Source organism: Dryobates pubescens, chromosome 24 (assembly GCF_014839835.1).
Source record: "Dryobates pubescens isolate bDryPub1 chromosome 24, bDryPub1.pri, whole genome shotgun sequence".
Taxonomy (NCBI): domain Eukaryota; kingdom Metazoa; phylum Chordata; class Aves; order Piciformes; family Picidae; genus Dryobates; species Dryobates pubescens.
The window spans coordinates 2,895,143-2,913,584 of NC_071635.1; the positions used below are offsets into that span (position 1 = coordinate 2,895,143).

The following is an 18,442-nucleotide window of genomic DNA, read 5'->3' on the forward strand; positions in this document are numbered from 1 at the left end:
AATCTAACACTCCCCTGGCACAATTTCAGGCCATTTTCTCTCCTTCTATCACTTTATACTAGGGAGAAGAGACCAACCCCCACTTCACTGCAACCTTCTTTCAGGGAGCTGTAGAGAGCAATGAGGTCTCCCTTCAACCTCCTCTTCTCCAGCCTAAAAACCCCAGTTCCCTCAGCTGCTCCTCCCCAGACCTGTTCTCCAGACCCTTCACCAGCTTGGTTGCCCTTAAGGGCAGCCTCAGGGGCTGCCCAGCTCCTCAGGGCTTGCCTTGGTGAGGGAGTCCTGGCATTGAACCAACTCGGCCAGCTCCAAGGTCAGCTGAGGACAGCTGTCGTATGCAGGGTGCTGGCTTGCTCCACTCTGGCCTCATGCATCCCCTGCCCACGTGAAACCTGGGAACAGCGGGCACGGCGTTTGGGAGGAGGGTGGAGGGCAAGCAAGGCCTCCCTGGGCTCCGTGCGTGTGTGCTAATGAGGCCTGGCGGTGCCGCCTGCCAGCTAGCTCGCCGTGGGCTTTGCACATGAGTGCACCAAGAATGCAGCAGCTCTTCACCCAGCCTGCCTTTTCATAAGCACACGTTTCTGACCATGTCAAATTCTGGTACCCATTCAGCTGCTAAAATCCATGGAATTTGACACTGGGGGAGCAATCCTGGTTGAGAAGAGCCTCTACAAAAGGGAGCTCACTCTGCTTCCCAGCCACAGCCTGAGCGCCGGAGTGGCTTTTCTAACACGAGCTCAAATTTGTTCCTTAAGCAAGATTAAAACTTTGGAAGAAGAAAGATTAGTCAGCAAGATTAGAATAGAGAACATTCTTAGAGAGTGATAGTGACCATAAAGAACCATCTTCTCTCCACAACTGCAACAGGAGATGTTTTTCCCTCCACAGTTTTGGATGGTAGAGCTTTCCAAGCACCCAAATGGCCCCTGGTCTATTCTCAGCTCAGGAATCCCATTATTGTCTCTAAAATTACTTAACTGGGTGAATTAAAGCATGCTTAAGGGTGTGAATAAGATGAGCAAACAGAAAAGAATCATCTTCCTAGAGATCTTGGTGTCCAAATAGCCAGATGACACCAGAAGATGTTGTGTGTCCAAAAGGTGAAATGAGAGGAATGCAACATCTCCTCCAGTAGGGGGAAAAAAATGCTGGAATCTAAATCATTCTTGCTAGAACTGCTGGTGAGAGGGACTCAGTAAGCATCAGGGAAGGACAAGGGGAAGGCATGTGGCCTGGGAATGAAGAGGCAATAGGGAATCATAGAATCAATAAGGTTGGAAAAGACCTCAAAGGTCATCAAGTCCAACCTGTCACCCAACACCTCCTGACTACTAGACCATGGCACCAAGTGCCACATCCAATCCCCTCTTGAACACCTCCAGGGATGGGGACTTCACCACCTCCCTGGGCAGCACATTCCAATGGCTAAAAACTCTCTCTGGGAAGAACTTTCTCCTCACCTCCAGCCTAAACTTCCCCTGGCACAGCTTGAGACTGTGTCCTCTTGTTCTGGTACTGGTTGCCTGGGAGACCAACCCCCTCCTGGCTACAACCTCCCTTCAGGTAGCTGTGGAGAGCAATAAGGTCTCCCCTGAGCCTCCTCTTCTCCAGGCTAAGCAACCCGAGCTCCCTCAGCCTCTCCTCACAGGGCTGTGCTCGAGGCCTCTCCCCAGCCTCATTGCCCTTCTCTGGACATGGTCAAGAGTCTCAATGTCCTTCTTAAATTGAGGAGCCCAGAACTGGACACAGAAGCAATAGTCCTGAGGCTTGCATCGTGCACAGATGGGATGAGCAGGCTGTGTCAGGTTTGAGCTGGGGCAGGTCAGTGTCATTTCACTGATATCAGGAGGCTCGCCCTCAAGTGCATCATCTCTTCCTACTTTTGAAGACCATCTTACAGCTCACATTGCCTCTCAGTATTGTCCATTCTTTGGTTTAAACAGAAATGCTACTGAGGTTGAGTAGTTCTCTGCTTCTGGAGATGTCAACATTGCGGTAGCAGCAAGGTGTTGTCCTTAAAGACAAAAAAGGGGTTTAGACTGACTCTTTTTTTTTTACCTCCTCTGACTTCCTGAATGTAGTATTGAAGTTCAGGAGATGAATGGCCTGAAATCTCATGTCCCACACTGCCAGCCTGATATCAGTTTACCACAGTAACTGCTCTCTGGAAAAATAAACATGAGCTCAGAAAAAGGCAAACTGCAAAATACAAAGAGATGAAATATTAAGGAAATGGTGAAGCAGTCACTTGAGCTCCTGCAGGAGCACTTAACTTTCTCACCCCAAGGGCTCAAGTGAGGTGAACAGAGTTACTGAAACTCATTAACCATGAGTCCATTGTTCATTGGAAGCTTCTTCTGTGGGGTGATCGATACTCCAAAACCTGCCTGGGAACTGGAGGCAGATTGGGAGTAAATCATAGAAGTGAAAGCAGATTACAGGCCTGATCCTTTCTCCACTCTGGGTTTGTGTGGTTTAATTCCTGGGAGGTGAGGGAAGCACTATGGGTCAAGAGCAGAGGGCATGTGGGAGGATCATGGAGCTGGCTCTTGCAATCTCATTCCTTCTGTAGCCCCTACTCATGCCATCTTGTGTCTCACTTTCGGTTTGGGGCTGGAAGAGACTCATCTTAGGAGCTGCTGCAGCTCTCCTGGCCAGTGGCAGGGCAAAATTGGTCAGGGCCTGTGAGCAAAGGAATGGATGCTAAGGGCCCTTTCATTTATTAGCCAATTTAGTTCACATCTGAAGCTCAGCCAGCTGAAAAATAATCAGCCTCAAGAGCACATAGAGCAGAGCAGAGTCAGCCCATAGCTGGGCTGTGACGTCTGTGGCTTACTACGTGTGCTTTAGGAGGGTGTGCCAGGTTTAGTGGCTGCAGACAGTGCTGAGAACTTGGCCTTTATATGCAGAAGTTTATTAGATTAACTGACTGGGAGACATTCAGGGACAACTCCAGTAAGACACTGCCAACCTTGAGCTTCACACTTTAAAATTCAATTTAAATGTAAATATAAATTAGCTTCAGGAGGGCAGGTTTAGACTGGAGATTAGAAAGAAATTATTTACAGTGAGGGTGGGGAGACCCTGGAACAGGATGCCCAGAGATGCCCCCTCCCTGGAGGTGTTCAAGGCCAGGATGGATGAGGCCTTGAGCGACCTGAGCTAGTAGGAGATGCCCCTGAACATGGCAGAGGGTTCAAACTGGATGATCTTGAAGGTCCCTTCCAAGCCATTCTGGGATTCTATGAAGTCTGGGGCCTGTCCTGCCAGCAGAAGGAAGATTGAACAAAGAGGGGGTCAGCTGGCTCTGCTCCTAATTCAGCTTGAGGAACAGATGCTGGGATTTTCATGGGAAGTGTGGCTCTGTGCAGCTTTCCAAAGGGCCAGCATTGTACATTTTTAATTATTGTGTTGGCAAAAGTGAGAGTAAACAGCAGCAGTTCAGTGTTAGCCCTCACAAAAGTCTCTGCTGGGACAGCTGGGAAGTCAGACTCTGTTGTCCTCTTTCTCTGTGGTTTTGCTCTTCTCCTGCCAGGCCCTTTGAACGTGATCTGAAGTCTTTAAAGCTCATCCAGGCTTTTCCCATGTTCAACACAGCCTGCTTTGATACAGAGTAGAGAGTGCCTCTTTTTCACTTGCTAGGCTAAAGACACTCCCTGAGAGAGAAGGTATCTTTAAAAATGATCCTCTCCAGGAGGTATTGGGTGGTCAACCCCCTGGATATGTAGGTCCAAGATCACATTGAGTACTGGGCACTGCAGTATAAAAAAGACATTGAGGTGCTGGAGTGGGTCCAGAGAGAGCAATGAAGCTGTTGAGGCACTTGGAGAGCAGGTCTGGTGAGGAGAGGCTGAGGGAGCTGGATTACTTTATCTGGAGAAGAGGAGGCTGAGAGGAGACTTTATTGCTCTCTACAACTCCCTGAAAAGAAGTTGGAGGGAGGCTGGTGTTGGCCTCTTCTCCCAAGTAACTAATGACAGGACAAGAGGCAATGGCCTCAAGCTGTGCCAGGGGAGGGTTAGGTTGGGGATGAGGAGCAATTTCTTTGCTGACAGAGTGGTCAGGCACTGGAAGAGGCTGCCCAGGGAGGTGGTGGAGTCCCCATGCCTGGAGGGGTTCAAGGAACCTGTGGATGTGGCACCTGGGGCCATGGTTTGGTGGCGGTGTTGGGTTGCTGGTTGGGCTCGGGGATCTCAGAGGTCTCTTCCAACTGGAACAATTCCATGATTCTGTCACTGTTTTCTCTGAGAAATCCTTGGGTAGGAAAGATGAAATGGAAAAATCTCTCTGAATGTAGCAATCCTTGCCCAGGTCCCCAGGAGGACATTAGTTCAGCTAATTCCAAACAGCCTCAGCAGTGTCTGCCACAACATTTCTGCCTCAAAGCTTGGAGGGGACTTGTTGTTCTTCCCTCTTAGAACTTTTACGCAATCTGAGAGTTTTCTGCAGCTCTTTTGACTCAGAGCTGTTTGTTGCAGATTTGTTTGCCAGAAGGGACGTTTTCATCATCCACAGGACCTATTTATAAACTCCACAAAAATTCCTGAGGTGAGAATGATATCCCAGAGACCAGCACGGGATGCTGTGGGGTGCAGCAGCTGGTCTCAGGGATGCTGCAAAGCGACTTGGAGCTGGAACAATTGAGTTTATTCACTGCAGTGGCAGGGAGACCACAGGGAAATGGAATGTAGCTACCTTCCCTGGAATTTGGCCAGCGTCCCAGCTACCACTAATGCCTCTGCTCCTACAGGAACGTCCTGGGATTTGCATCCATGTATGATTCAGCTTAGAAAAACCTCTGCCTGCTGCCTTAGCCCCTGGAGCACGGCAATTAAAGAAATGCTTCTTAGCCAGTGTGTCAGGAATGCCTTTAGCAGGCACATTCCCTTCATTCTAGCTCTTTCTGCTCCCTTCCCCTTCTTTCAGCTCCCCATCCCTAAGATGCAAATTTCCAGTGCATTGTGTGTACAGCACAGGCAGGGAGTCCCTGTGTCCCATGCAGGTCACATTCTGAGCCTACAGTGTTCACGGAGCTGCGCAGTGACCAAAGCGAGCTCTGGAAACTCAATCAAGTGAGCGTGGGAGGGCAGCCATCTCTGAGAATCACAGAATGCCAGGTTGGAAGGGACCCCAAAGATCATCTGGTCCAACATTTCTAGGTAACACTCCAGTTGAAATGAGCTGGCCCAGCACCCTGTCAAGCTGAGGCTTAAAACTGGCCAATGTAGGGAAATCCACTGCTTCCCCTTGGAGATGATTCCAGTCAGAGACTGGAAATGGGGAAACATTTTCTCCTGGAGTCCAGTGGGAATCTCCCCAGTAGTGACTTGTCCTGTCTCTTTTGATGGGACTCCCTGGGAGTCTGCATCCTCTTGGTAGCCACCCTTATGTACTGGCACATGGTGAAAAGGTCTTCCTATAGCCTTCTCCAGGCTGGACAAACCCAGCTCTCTCTCAGCCTTTCCTCACACAGCAGCTCTGCCAGTCCTCTGATCATTCTTGTGGCCCTTCTGAGAAGGCCTGACCCTGGCTGTCTGGTTTGCCTTCTGCTAGGGAATGAGAGCCCTGTGGGTGCTCTTTACTGCTCCCATTGTGCACAAAGCAGGATGATTTTTCAGTGCTTAAAAACCAAGCTAGGAACACAAAAAGCTTGTGCAGTGTTCAGACTGCTCCTTGCCCATGGTCCAGCTAAGCCCATACACATCCATATGTCACCTTGTGTCTTTAATGCTGGTACCTGCACATGCAAGAAGAGGGGAGACCAGCAAGTCTTCCAGGAGTTGGGTCACTAGTTTAGGTACAGAACTGGAGGGAGCTTAGCAGTGCTCCCAGCAAACATGCCTTTGTAGCCCAGCTCTTTCCTGAGATCAAGGGCCACGCGCTGCTGCTGGCCAAACATCTCCCTCCACAGTGCCCTTGGCAGTGGGAATCTCCTGCTTGTTTGCCCTGACAGTTTATTTGCAGTGACATTTTTGGAAAGAGAAGAGTCAGCAAAAGAATGGAGAGAGCTGTGAGAAACCAGGAAATGGTACCAAGGGAGGAGAAGGCAGGAAGAGAACTCGTGTTTGCAGTTTGGATTTGAGATGCTTGCAGTGGACTTTGCCCTGGCACATGTGGCAGAAGGAGAGCTTGAAAGCCTTGCTCCAGGAAGGCCTTTCCAGGTCACGCTGGTGGGTGTAAGCAGGACAAGGTGTAAATGCAAGCTTCCATTCAGCCATCCAGGCTGAGTGCTGAGGTTTCTCTTCATGCAGAGAACAGTTTCAAAAGATGAGCTTAAGAAGCTCTCTGGCAGGCAGGAAGGAGGAAGACAGTGGGCAATGGGCCTGGTGTTTTCACAGAGGTGGTTGCCTCATCCATCTCCATGGCACCTCACAGCAGCACTAGCTCTGAAAACATGGACCTTCCTCAGCCTGAACTGCAGCTAAACTCCTTTATGTGTCTGCTGCAGCTAAACTCCTTTATGTGTCTGCTGCAGCTAAAAGCTCTTTTGCTAAAAGCTGTCTTTTGCCAAGCAGTTTTTGGCTTGGTGAATTGCTAAGCTTGGAAACACAGCTGTAAATCCCCTTCCCTACAAGAAGGGCTTGACAAGAGGTTTACAAGATGAGGCAGCTTCAGAGGATCCAAAGAGGGAAAGCAGAACCTGCAAACAGAACTGCCCTTAGGCTTGCAGGGTGACAGTCAGAGTTAGATTGAGCCGGCAGGGTTTCAGTCCTTTCTCATTGACGCTCCGTGAGCTGCTCTTTCAGGCCCTCGTTAGGAAAGCACCGCACGGCTGAGTCCCGCCGGCTGCGCCGGGGATGGCAGTGCAGGGAGCAGCAGTTGTCCCTTGAACTTTGGTCTGCCGCAGGGTGGCAGCAGGGGACAAGGATCGCGACCGCAGCATGAGTGATGTGAACATACCGACCGCAGCTTTGGGTCCATCTCCCTCGCAGTTTACTGCTGCAGCTCCCTGCTGCTCCCAGGAAAACCTGCAAGGCATCCACAAGGCCTGAGCAAGAACAACCTCTTCAGTCGTCATGCTCTCTTCCATACGGTTGGCCTTCCAGGAGTCTGTTTAGGACAACACTTGTGCACATCTAAGACTGCACACCTTCACCTGAGTTGGTGGTAAGCAGGTTATAGAATCAGAGAATGGGTTGGAGTGGAAGGGACCTTCAATAAAACCCACTGGAGGCGCAGTGGGGAGAAGGGGACAGGGAGGAAGGGTGACGAGCCGATCCGTAGGCAAGGAAAATACATCTCCAGGGCTGTGAGCCTGGCATCTTTCATGGGCACTAAATTGACTTGAGAAGACTTTTAAATAATTCTAGAAGGTCAGGAGAATAAATAAAGGGTTTGCCAAGTGTGCTGTGATGACAGTGGCTCAGCCTGTGGAATTCCTCCTTTGTCCCGGCGCCGGCACTCCAGCCGCACGGTTGCCATTATCTGGTCCAAGGGGAGTGCTCGCCGTGGCACTGAGCCATCGTGACCTGGCACCGAGTCAAAACCCAGCCAGCCACCAGAGAGCAACGGGCCCAGCTGCTCCTGGAGAGCCTGTTAGCATTTCTGCTCATTGCCTAGGGATGCCAGCAGCACTCTCTTGCCCTAAAGGACACCTCTCTTGATGTTCAACTGTCTTTTAATTGCTGTTGTGCGCTAAGCTTCGATCTTCAAAGAGTCCCTGGAAATTTTGATGTCTGATTCTCATTAAAATGAGTGAGAAGTGAATACATAGATCCCTTAGGCAGCTGTTGAATTCCTGTCAGTTCATCAAGCACAGCTCTACTGCATCATCTGGGGGTTTTCCTCTCCGATATAGATCATTTAGTGGTTATTAGTTTGTATTGCTCCTCAGGGGGGGAGGAGGAGCATGGTGAAGAATGCGAGATAGGAAGAAAGGGATGGGATGGCACAATGAGGCAGAGGACAGCCACAGCAAATAGATTCATAGAATGGTTTGGCTTGGAAGGGACCTTGAAGATCATCCAGTTCCAACCCCCTGCCATGGGTAGGGACACTTTCCACTAGCCCAGGGTGATCAAGGCCTCATCCAGCCTGGCCTTGAACACCTCCAGGGAGAGGGTTTAAAAACAGGAAATGAAAACTATGTAGACAAGTGGGGCACCAGAAATACAGATGGAAGGACACCCAAGAGCAGCTCCTCTTGGTTCTAGAGAGGAAAAAAAAAGTGCCATGAGAGAAGATGGCTGAAAGCTGGGGACAGGGCAGAAATGTTAACAAGGGGGAGTCTCGATTGGCATCGGTACAGTGTGACCTGGCAGTCAGAGCAGGGAGCACAGCTCCAGCCCTAATGTGTGATGCTTTCTGTGACCCTGGAGAAGTTACATAAACATTGCTTCTGTTTTTTGTTCCTCTCTAATTTGGGAACAATACTTCCTGCTGTCTTCCCATGGTGTTGAAAGGTCAAATTAGCTAATGGAAGGAAAGTTCTTGGGGATCATTACTCCTGCTTTCATTACTGTTATTACTGCTGTTTAGAACAGGTATGATGGAAGTGTTAATACTGGGGAAGGGAAGCAGGGGAAGGAGAAATGACAGACATCAAAAGCAGTAAGCGGCCGTGCTGGGGCCAAGGATCTGTCTCCAGGAGAGATAAGTACTGCCTGTTGCAGTAGCCAAAAACCCCCCATAGTTTTAGGCTTACCAAATTTATGGAATTACCTGATGGCAGGGCACATTTCCTTGACATTTCTGGTTTGAATCCACGCCAGCAACATGCCAAAGCAGGAAGTTCAGGGTCTAATCATGTGGTGAAAACAGCCCTCAACAACAGCTCTTCAAGAGCCTGCTGGTTGTCGTCTTTCTCCCCAGAACTGATTGCAGGTGTCTACATCTCAGCTGTATTTTCTCACATGGAAATACTTTCCAGTTACTCCCAAAAGACACAATCCAAAGAAAGCCTCATGGCAGTTGGTTAAGCTACAACCTCAGTGGGTTATGGCAATGTAAGTCATAACAGCTGGTATGGAAAAGTACTACAAAAGTCTGGGAAGATGTGTAAAGCATCCTGTTAAAAAGGGCACAAGGCAGTGCTATGTCACCAGGATTGAAAGGCAAGTTCCAAGTGCTGCCATTTATTTCCTGTTTTTAGAGCAGACAGGAGGGAGGTTAATGAAATAACTAGATTCCCTACTCTGGCAGTTCCTGTGCTGCTAGGCTTGGCTTTCCCTGGGCTTTAAAAGTTGTCCTAGGAGTAGGTAACAAATAGTTTTGTAAATACATCTCCAACTGGTTTGTTTTCCTAGATATCAAAGACAGGAGGAGGGAGGGTACCTGAGGTCATGCTGTGAGAGGACTGTATGCAAAGAGAAAGGCATTGCCAACAGCAGGAAAATGAGAGCATGTTCCTCTGCCTAGCCTTGTGCACCCAGTGCAGAAGGTGACATTTCCTGAGGTGGCCCAGTCCTTGCAGCTTTTACAGTTTGGTTTGGGGGTGAACCTTGGTCTGTGACATCCCACAGGTTGAGAGAAGCGCTCCACCAAGTGCTCCACCAGCCCCCAAGAAGGGCTGTTTGGAGATGATGTGCAGGGGTCTACCTGTGCCTGGAAAGAATAAGAGAGCTGTGGGTGTCAGCAGCAGAAAACCCTAGGGTTTGTAGGGTTCAGGCTGTCCCTCAGCATTACCTTACCTGAGGTGTAACAATGACAACAGAGCCAGCTCCAGCGCTGTCTGGGGCATGGCACTGGTTGAGAGACATGAAATGCTAGGCTCTATTCATCTCTGCGGGTAAAGCCTGTGCTCCTGCCAGGGGTGAAGCTTGTGCTCCTGCCACAGTGATCAGGTTAGAGCTGGTGATGGGGAGTGGCAGCCTGCACACCAGGAACACACCAGGAGGAAGAATGGCTGGGGACTGGGAGCGTGTGAGGGGATGTGGGTTTGCCAATGATCCCCTGCTGCCATGCTCTTTGAAGCTCCACTGCTGCGATGGACTCGGCTCCTGTGCAGTAGCGTTGGGGCAGTGCTCTCTCACATGTTGGCTGGCCACATATTTGATAGCCCCTCACCTAGACAGCAATGGGCTCACTGTCTAAATGTCATAGGAACTGGGTTTTGAATTATTGAAACCTAGTGAGATATGTGAGAAAGGGCTGGGAAGCTGGGGGCAGGATGGCAGAGCAGGGAGAAAAAAGGAGTCCTGGGCGTGGAAACCTCGGTGTGTTTGGGGGAGAGCAGACCTTGCCAGCAGACTCTTTGACAAACAGCTATTTTTAACTCTCTCATTGCAAAGCAAATATTAACTCCCAGACATGTGCAGCTACTGGCTTTGTGTGCTCTGGAGAGGGGTGAGCTGTATCAGCTACAACAGGGAGTAACAGGGAATGAGTTCTTGTAGCCCCTTGAGCTGATACTGCCCTGATAATGGCTGCAGACCAAACAGGATCAAGCTAAGGTGCTCCAGGCCCCAGAGTTTGCATCACTTGGTACTGTACTCTCTGTGGCATGCAGGGAATGGATTGTTTGCAAAAACCACACAGCCAGCAAAGAAGGAAATCTCTCTGATTCCCACGTGCAGGGGCAGGGTGTGTGCTGCAGGCAAGGCTCTGCCGGGATAAAAGCTGGACTCCTGCAGGGAACAGAGAAGGAGCAGGAGAAAGCAGCTCCTCAAGTTTTGATGCACTCTGCAGCTGCACAGGTGCTGCTGTTCTCTAGCTCTCTGCCTGTGACTCAGCTGTTTGTTTGGGTTTTTTTTTCCCCCTTGCCTTCTCTGCTTGCTGTGTGCCGTGAACAACAGGAGGGAAAGGTAGGAAGAAGCATTAATGATGTTTGAGATATTGAGTCCCTGGGCACCTTGACACAGAGCAGCAGGGAAAAGTCATCTCCTGTCCTCTAGCCACCTTGTTCCTATCTCTCTGCTGCCAGCGTGAAGCATGTCAGGACGCTGTGGTGCAGTTGGTCCCTGGGCATGTGACAGCTGGCTTTATGCTGGTTGAAAACAAGCTGATTTCCCCCTGTCCTGCTGGTGCTCTTGCTCTTCCTGGCCTCTAGGTTCACTCCCAAATGTCACCGTGTAGCTGAGAGCAGGCTTTGCTGCTGTCTTTCTGCCTGCTGTTCTCACAGCTTTTCCACAGCTGTTTCCTGTCCCTCTGCTTGTCTAACCTGTCCATCTCTACAGTAATGATGTGTCTGTGCCATGCCTCTCAAGGAGGGACCTGATCTGACTCTAGGTGTTACCACAGAGCAAACACATTAGTTCCTTGTCTTGTATATATGGAGAGGGGTGGAGAAAATGCATTGTTAGTTTTGCCTGTTGTTACAGAGATGATCCTGGAGGCTTCTTGAAGGCCTGAATCAAGGCTGTAGCACAAGCCCATCTTTCTTTGTGCATTAGTTGAAAGAAGACTTGATTTTTCCCTGCCCATGCTAGTGTTTCAATGTAAAGCTCTCTGTGGGAGCCTAACAGTTCTGTGCTTAAGAAGGTGGAAAATTATCTGAAGAGCTAAGCTGCCTTCCCTCTGCTGGCTCAGGAATTTAGAGTCACCAAGAGGAGTGAGATGCAGGCTGATGGGAGCAGGTCTCTTATCACTTGTTGCTGAAGCCTGCAATCTGGTTTCCATTCACTTCTTGCCACTTTTTGCTGAGGGGCTGACTGCTGAGATTAGCCTTGCTCCCAGGACAGGAAACAATCTCACAGGAAATGGGAAGGTGTGGAAGTGCTGCTGCAACACAGTCCAAAGAGTGACCTTGAATACTGATCACTTGTCCCTAACTTGCATCCAGCCTGCATGGATGACGGGGACATTTCTGCAGCTGGATTGCTACTGCCCTTGGTAAATGGTCCTGGAAGCATCAGAAAGATTTCACAGCACTGCTAACCCTTCAAAACCAAGTAGCTTGACTTGTTCTCCTGAATGAAGTTCAGCCTCTCAAGTGAATTCATTCTGTGTGAACCTTGTACGATCACCTGGAATAAATTAGCCTCTCCACTACTCTTCTTTGTGCTTGGGAGCAGAAATGTGACTGCAGAACAATCCAGAGCACTATGAGAAAAAATCCTTTCCTTGCTTCCCTGCAGAATAAAACAATAACTAATTTGGGAGCACTGTCTGTGGCTTGCAGTGAATGTCAATAGCTAAATTCTCTCCAGATGCATGTCTGCATCAGGGATGGGGAAACCCAGCAGAGACACAGCTCCAGGGGGAGACCTTTGACTTAACTACTTTTTTGATTGAATTGTCTGCACTGCTCTGTCATGCTGACACAGAGGTTGGGGACAATGGGGAAGGATTTCTGTCTGCTGCATGGGAAACACTCGCTGCCCCCAAGCTGTGACATGGCATGAAGTCTGCATGAGGGGAGCAGCATGTTCTCTGGAATCATTCAGCAGCTCCACAACTTTGGGTCTAGGTTTGAGAACCATCTCTGAACAGGGACTTAAAAATCTCAATCTCAAAAATCGATCAGCTGCTCAGTGACTTCACTGAGCAACCCAGTTTGCACCCAGCACTGCTCTGTACTGGGTGCAGTGTGAACTGGTCTGGTGTGGCTGAGTTACACCCAATAGTGCACAGTGAAAGACCCCAGTTTGACCTGGTGTTCCAATCTGCGCAATAAGAAGTATCTCCCAAGTCTCAGGTGACAGCAGGTGAGGGAATGGCCTGAAATTGTGCTGGGGAAGGGTAGGTTGGAGATGAAGAAAACCTTTTTTTTTTGTCAGGGATTGGAAGAGGCTGCCCAGGGAGGTGGTGGAGTCCCCATCCCTGGAGGTGTTCAAGAAATGTGTGGACGTGGCACTTGGGGCCATGGTTTAGTGGCTGTGGTGGTGTTGAGTTGATGAGTGGACTGGGTGATCTTAAAAGGCTTTTCTAACCCAAGCAATCCTATGATTCTAAGTGATCAAAACCTTGCCTGTTGATTTGGAAAGGGACACAATCTGTTTGCTCTCAAACACACCTTTCCCCCAGGCTGCACCAGTGCTAATGACCTTGTGAGGGACAAGGAAGAGGTGAACCCCAGACTCACTGGCAATGCATCCCTCCACTGGAAAGGCTGAAAATTGCTCTGGTGAAATATTTGCAGGCAAGAGGTCTAAGGCAGAGAACATTCCTCTGCAACGCAAGTCCTGGCTGAGTCCTGGGCTGCCTGCAGCAGAGGAGCTACCTTTCTCAGTTCCTTCATGGAGCTAAATTTCTTCCTCTCTCACCCTGTCAGTTCCTGTCAAATCTTTTGGGGCAGCTCAGGAATTCTGGACAGCCATCTCCAGCAGTTCATTTGTGATGCTTCCCTTCCCAGCATTACAATACTGACACGGAAAGGGCAGGAGTTTGTCATTTCAATTGCTGCTGCTTCTGTCAACACCCAGCCCTGCTGGCTGACTGGGCTTTGCTGAGCATCTCCTGGTGTCACTCAGCAGTTGTCCCAACCTGCTCTCTGGTGTGACTGCAGACAGGGTGCAGACACATCTGCTTGCTTCCTCTTGTTTTCCTTTTGATTGAGAACCTTCAGGGAGTAGGTTTGCGGTTTAGGAATCACAGGCACCATTCATAGCCTAAAAGACACAAAGATGGAATAATCCATCCTGAAAGCTGCAGAGAGTTTGTTGTTACAAAAGCTCCTCAAAGAAAGGGAAGAGAAAAGAGGAATAAATAAAGAAAAGTTCTTTAAAATCACCCAGAAAGGCTCTCAGTGAGGCAGCATTCACTGAACCTACAGTAACCATAGCGAGCCCAACAAAAGGCAGTAGTAATAAGTCTTATGTATCCTTGGTGATCTGCTTCAGCAACTTCTTGCTTTTACAGTAAGCCAAAAAATGGGAGAACAGATGGGTTCAAAGCCTGCTGCAGGATCTATTGAATGACAAGAAGCCTCCTCTGATGGAAGAAAATGGAGTGTTAATGCAAAGCAGGACCAGGGGTGGCCTTGGGGATTCTCAGGAAAGGGCAGTGGGCATGGAAGGCTTGGCTGCAGGAAAGGCAAGTGAGGGGGCTGCTGGGAGACTAGTGAGGTGTTTTGAAGTGGAGGTGTTTCAGGAGAGGCCAGCCTGGCAAGGAAGATCTTGCTCTCTTCTGAGAGAACCTGAAGGGATCAGCTAGAAATGCTTGTGGAAAACGGAAGAAAGAAAGTGGTGTGGAGGAGATGCTGAAATGACAGAAGATCAGAGATCCAGGGTGGTTCAGGCAGGATTATTAGAGGATACAGCACAGATGATAATTTTGTTGGTGTTTCTGAAGGTTCATCGAGGCAGAAGTGAACACAAACACATCTGCTGAGTGCCCCAGCCCTTGAAGTAGCTGCTGTTGGCCACGGGAGGTGTTTTCCCAAGAATGACTTTTCTCCATCATTATGTGATCTAACACAGCAAACCAAAGCCAACCAAACCAACCCTTTCTGCTGACTGGCTCACAAGCTCATCTAACCCCCAGAGCCCCACTCCATTGTATGGCACTGAAATGATACCAACCTGTTTTCCTCCACAGCAGCCACAAAATGCAGCCATGCTCTTTGTTGGGTTTATTTATCGATGCTGGCAGCAAGGTCGAACATTTCATCTCTCACCCTTCCTGGTAATTATGGTACAAGGCTCTTTATATGCAATCTCATTCCTGTGGTTTCATCCATTCTTAAGGAGAAAAGAAAAAACTCATTCATCAGTGGAATAACTTCCTGGTAGGACAAATACAATGATTTCTACCTGGCTTTGTTGGGGGTTCAGAGAATTCATGAGCCAGTGCTTGTGGATGTCAGGTTTCAGAAGGTGGAATATCATTGTTCAGAAGAACAGAGTAGCTTTCCCTGTGAGAAATCACCACTCAACACTGAAACTAATGTGCTGGTAAAAATCTGGGTAATGCCTGTGCATGTGCTGAGTTACATGTCTGGATTATGGCTCAATTACACTTTCCCTGGCATGGCTTGAAATGAAAGTGACTTCCAGAAGCGTGTATGCAATTCCACTGCCCAGAAAACGGTTATCCTGCAAATAGCAGCCCTTCCCCTGGCTGGGTCAGAGACTTCATCTGACTCAGATACATTTCTTTGTCTCAATATGATGTCTGGCACGGTGAGAGCCTGAAGGAAGAGGTTATAATCCTGATGTACCATCAGATGTTGTACTTCAGTGTGGGCTACTGACATCTGCTAACACAGACAACAGCTTCTGTTGAGCAAGGTCTGCCAGGTGCAGTGAATATCAGATTTTGTGGTGGCAAGTTTTGTAATGAGAGCTCCAAAAAATGCACTCCTGAGTCTACAGAAACTCTGATTTGCAGTGTGCTCCCCAACTGGTTACCTTGCCCTCTGCTCTGCTAGCTTGCCTTTGCAGACAGGTGCTGCATGGTGGTCTTAGGTTGAAGGCTGGACTCGATGATCATAGAGCTCTTTTCCAACCAAAGTGCACAGGCCTGAGGTTCCAGGAGTCTGCCTCAAATTTCCTCATCCTCAACCTTGTCATTTCTTTGCAGACTTGGTGTGTTTCTGCTGTTAATCAATGTACATGAACCACAGAATCACAGAATGTTAGGGGCTGGAAAGGACCTTGAAAGATCATCCACTCCAACCCCCCTGCCAGAGCAGAATCACACTGGAACACATCCAGATGAGTCTTGAATATCTCCAATGAGGGAGATTCCACAACCTCCCTGGGCAGCCTGTTCCAGTGTTCTGTTGCCCTCACAGGGAAAAAATTCTTCCTCATGTTCACATGGAACTTTCTATGCCTCAACATCCAACTGTTGCCCCTTGTCCAGCCACTGGGCATCACCAAGCAGAGCCTGGCTCCATCCTCTTGGCACTCACCGTTCACACTACGTGTGTGACAGATCATAAGCAATGGAGGAAAGTGCCCTAGGATTCTCCTCCTAGCTCTGCCACTGCCTAGCCTTGAGCAGGCTGCTAAAATGAATTGCCTCCTTTCTCTAAATCCCAGGCTGCAAACCCCTGCAGAGGAGCTGTGTCATTATCTGCACACACCTACCTGCAGCTTCCTCACTGCTGGCCAGCAAGCAGGAAGCTGTCCTTAAGCAGCCAGCTAGAGCATGAAGAGCTGGAACACAAAAATCACATCCAGGCTCTTCTAATCCTAGCTTTGTCCTTGGGCTTGTGCCTGGCTGCTCTTATCAGGAGGCCTTCCATGGCCCTTTTGCTGGTGTTTCCTGCTCCCAAATGCCAAAGACTTTTCAGGCTCATTCAGAACAATGCTTCCTGGGAGAAGGAATCTGGCTTCCAGTCCCCAGCCTCCATCTATATGAAATGTAAAGGAGGCAAGCACAGGGCTTTGAGGCAGCTGAGTGGCAAGGGCAGACAATGTTTGTTAGTCAGAGAGCTGAGTTTGGGGCTGGCAGACCTCATTCCTTCAATGGGAGTGTGTGCTCAGCTCTGCATGTGACAGCCAAACTGTGGCAGGCCTGCCTCACCGTTTCTGTCTCCCCTCTTCCCTGTCAGGTGGAACAAGGAGGTAAAGCAGACTCCCTGCCTTCCAAGCTGCAGGCTGGTGACGAGGTGGTGAACATCAATGAGGTGGAACTGAGCAGCTCCAGGAGAGAGGCCATCTCCCTGGTGAAAGGGTCCTACAAGAAACTGAAGCTGGTCGTCCGCAGGTAGGCACAATCCAACGCTTCCCTCTCTCTTCTGCCCTGCAGGATGTCACAGCCACTGCCCTCATATCTCCAGCTGAAAGCCTAGGACCTGCCCTGATCTCACCAAAGCCTGGGTTTAAGCTCACAAGCACGAGCCCAAGCACAAATATGTGTTCTTTTAGCTGAGATTTCTGTGACTCATTTGCCACTGGTACACTCAGCCATGTGAAATCCTTACCCAAATCTCTTCTACTGGTCCCCTGCTGCATGGCAGTCCAGAATTCCTGCTCAGTGGTTTACAAGCAGCCCCAACTTCCTTCAAGTGTTTGGGGCTCCCTCTGAAAGGCTGCCAGCTCTCTGCACAGCTCTTGCTTTCTTTGCTGCATGTTATCACTGGTGTTGTGACAGCAGAAAGATTTCCACCAGCCACAGCAAGGTTTGGAGCTGTTCGATGCTATGCAGGTGAGTGAAAGAGTGGACCAAGAGCAGCCTGATCAATGTTGTGTTCAGGATGTGATGCAGGGGGAGGAGCAGCCACTTCACCTGCATCTTCTGAGCCACAGCTTCTGTGCTGCCATGGAATGAGTGACCTCTTACGTGTCCCGTGTCACCATTTCCCTGGTTGTCAAAGGCCCTGTAAATGGTTATGAACTGTGGTGCTGGGTTTGATGGTGTGCTGGGTGTGACTCAGCTGGGCAGATTGGTGGCATCAATAATAAATATGTTTGGCTCAGGGTCAGGGCACAGAACTTGGATCTTGATATGTGTTTTGAATCAGATATGGTTTGGTCTGGAATAGAACTGGGTAGGCAGTTCTAAGACCTTAACAGAGGTGCTTTTGTGTGTTCTTCACTGTGGGCATGTCCAAACAGTCTTTCCTGTGCCAGTTAGGTGATAGCTGAGATCACTTTGTGGAGTGCTCTGTCCTGAATTTCCACACTTAACCAGAAAGGAATCTGGGTCAAAACCAGCAGGGCTGAGGAGCAGTCATTAGGCAGACAAAAGGTGGCAGCTGGGTGGCTAAGCTGAAACAACCGACTCACACCTCAGTGGTGATGTCTGAGCAGGGCACACCTGAACAGGAGGTTGGCACTAGATGATCTTAAACCCTCCAACCCAAACCATTCTGTGATTCTGTGAGTTTACAAATTCCTTGGAGATTCCTGAATCCCATGACCACATCTCTTAGAAAGCTCTGAGGCCTCTTTCTCCAAGCTAAAAGAGGAAAAAAAGAGCTACTTTTAAATTTCCTTGAGTACTTTTTCACAACCAGAAGGACTCCTGAGAGGCAGAGCATTATTTTGAAGTTCCCAAGACCTTTCCACCTTTTCTTCTCCTTTTAGAAGAGTGTGCAGGAGTGTTTGATGTTTTCCTGGTCTGAAATGCTGTAGTGATCTTGAAGAACGTGTGGCTCTGAGCCTTGCAGGGTTTCATTTCGTCACCACTAGAAAGACCCAGCCCATTAACTTCAAGAGGTGTAACATTCACACACCATTCCTGTCCCAAGGTGCTTTAAGCCCTTACTGCACATTTAGAGCTCAGGGACAACCCAGAAACTCACAACTGAAAAATTCCACTTAAGAGCTACGAGCTCAGTGTTCAGTGGAAGGAATTTGACAGTCCCAGCTGACCCTGCAGTGCTGGCATGAAAGCAGCTAGAGAATAAAACTATGAGGTCCTCACTGCTTTGTGGGAAGTAGGTCACAAGATTGTCTGAATTCTCTATCACCAAAGACTCTGCACAAGGTAGGAGACAAAGATTTTGGCTCCAGTGCTAGAAGGATAATGGATGAGAAGAGATAGGACAAGGGGCACTGGATACAAACTGGAACCCAGGAAGTTCCACCTCAACGTGAGGAGAAACTTCATTGGTGTGAGGGTGCTGGAGCCATGGGGCAGGCTGCCCTGGAGCAGGTTGTGGAGTCTCCTT

The 18,442-nt window shown here is 49.2% G+C and overlaps 1 protein-coding gene across 1 annotated transcript in view; it reads left to right on the forward strand.

Moving 5' to 3' along the window:
- SHROOM3 (shroom family member 3) overlaps positions 1-18,442 on the forward strand; it is a 129,452-nt gene that overhangs the window by 11,808 nt on the left and 99,202 nt on the right. The window contains exon 2 of the mRNA XM_009911744.2: positions 16,379-16,533. Coding sequence (XP_009910046.2) covers positions 16,379-16,533 — 155 coding nt within the window. The remainder of the gene's footprint in view (positions 1-16,378; positions 16,534-18,442) is intronic.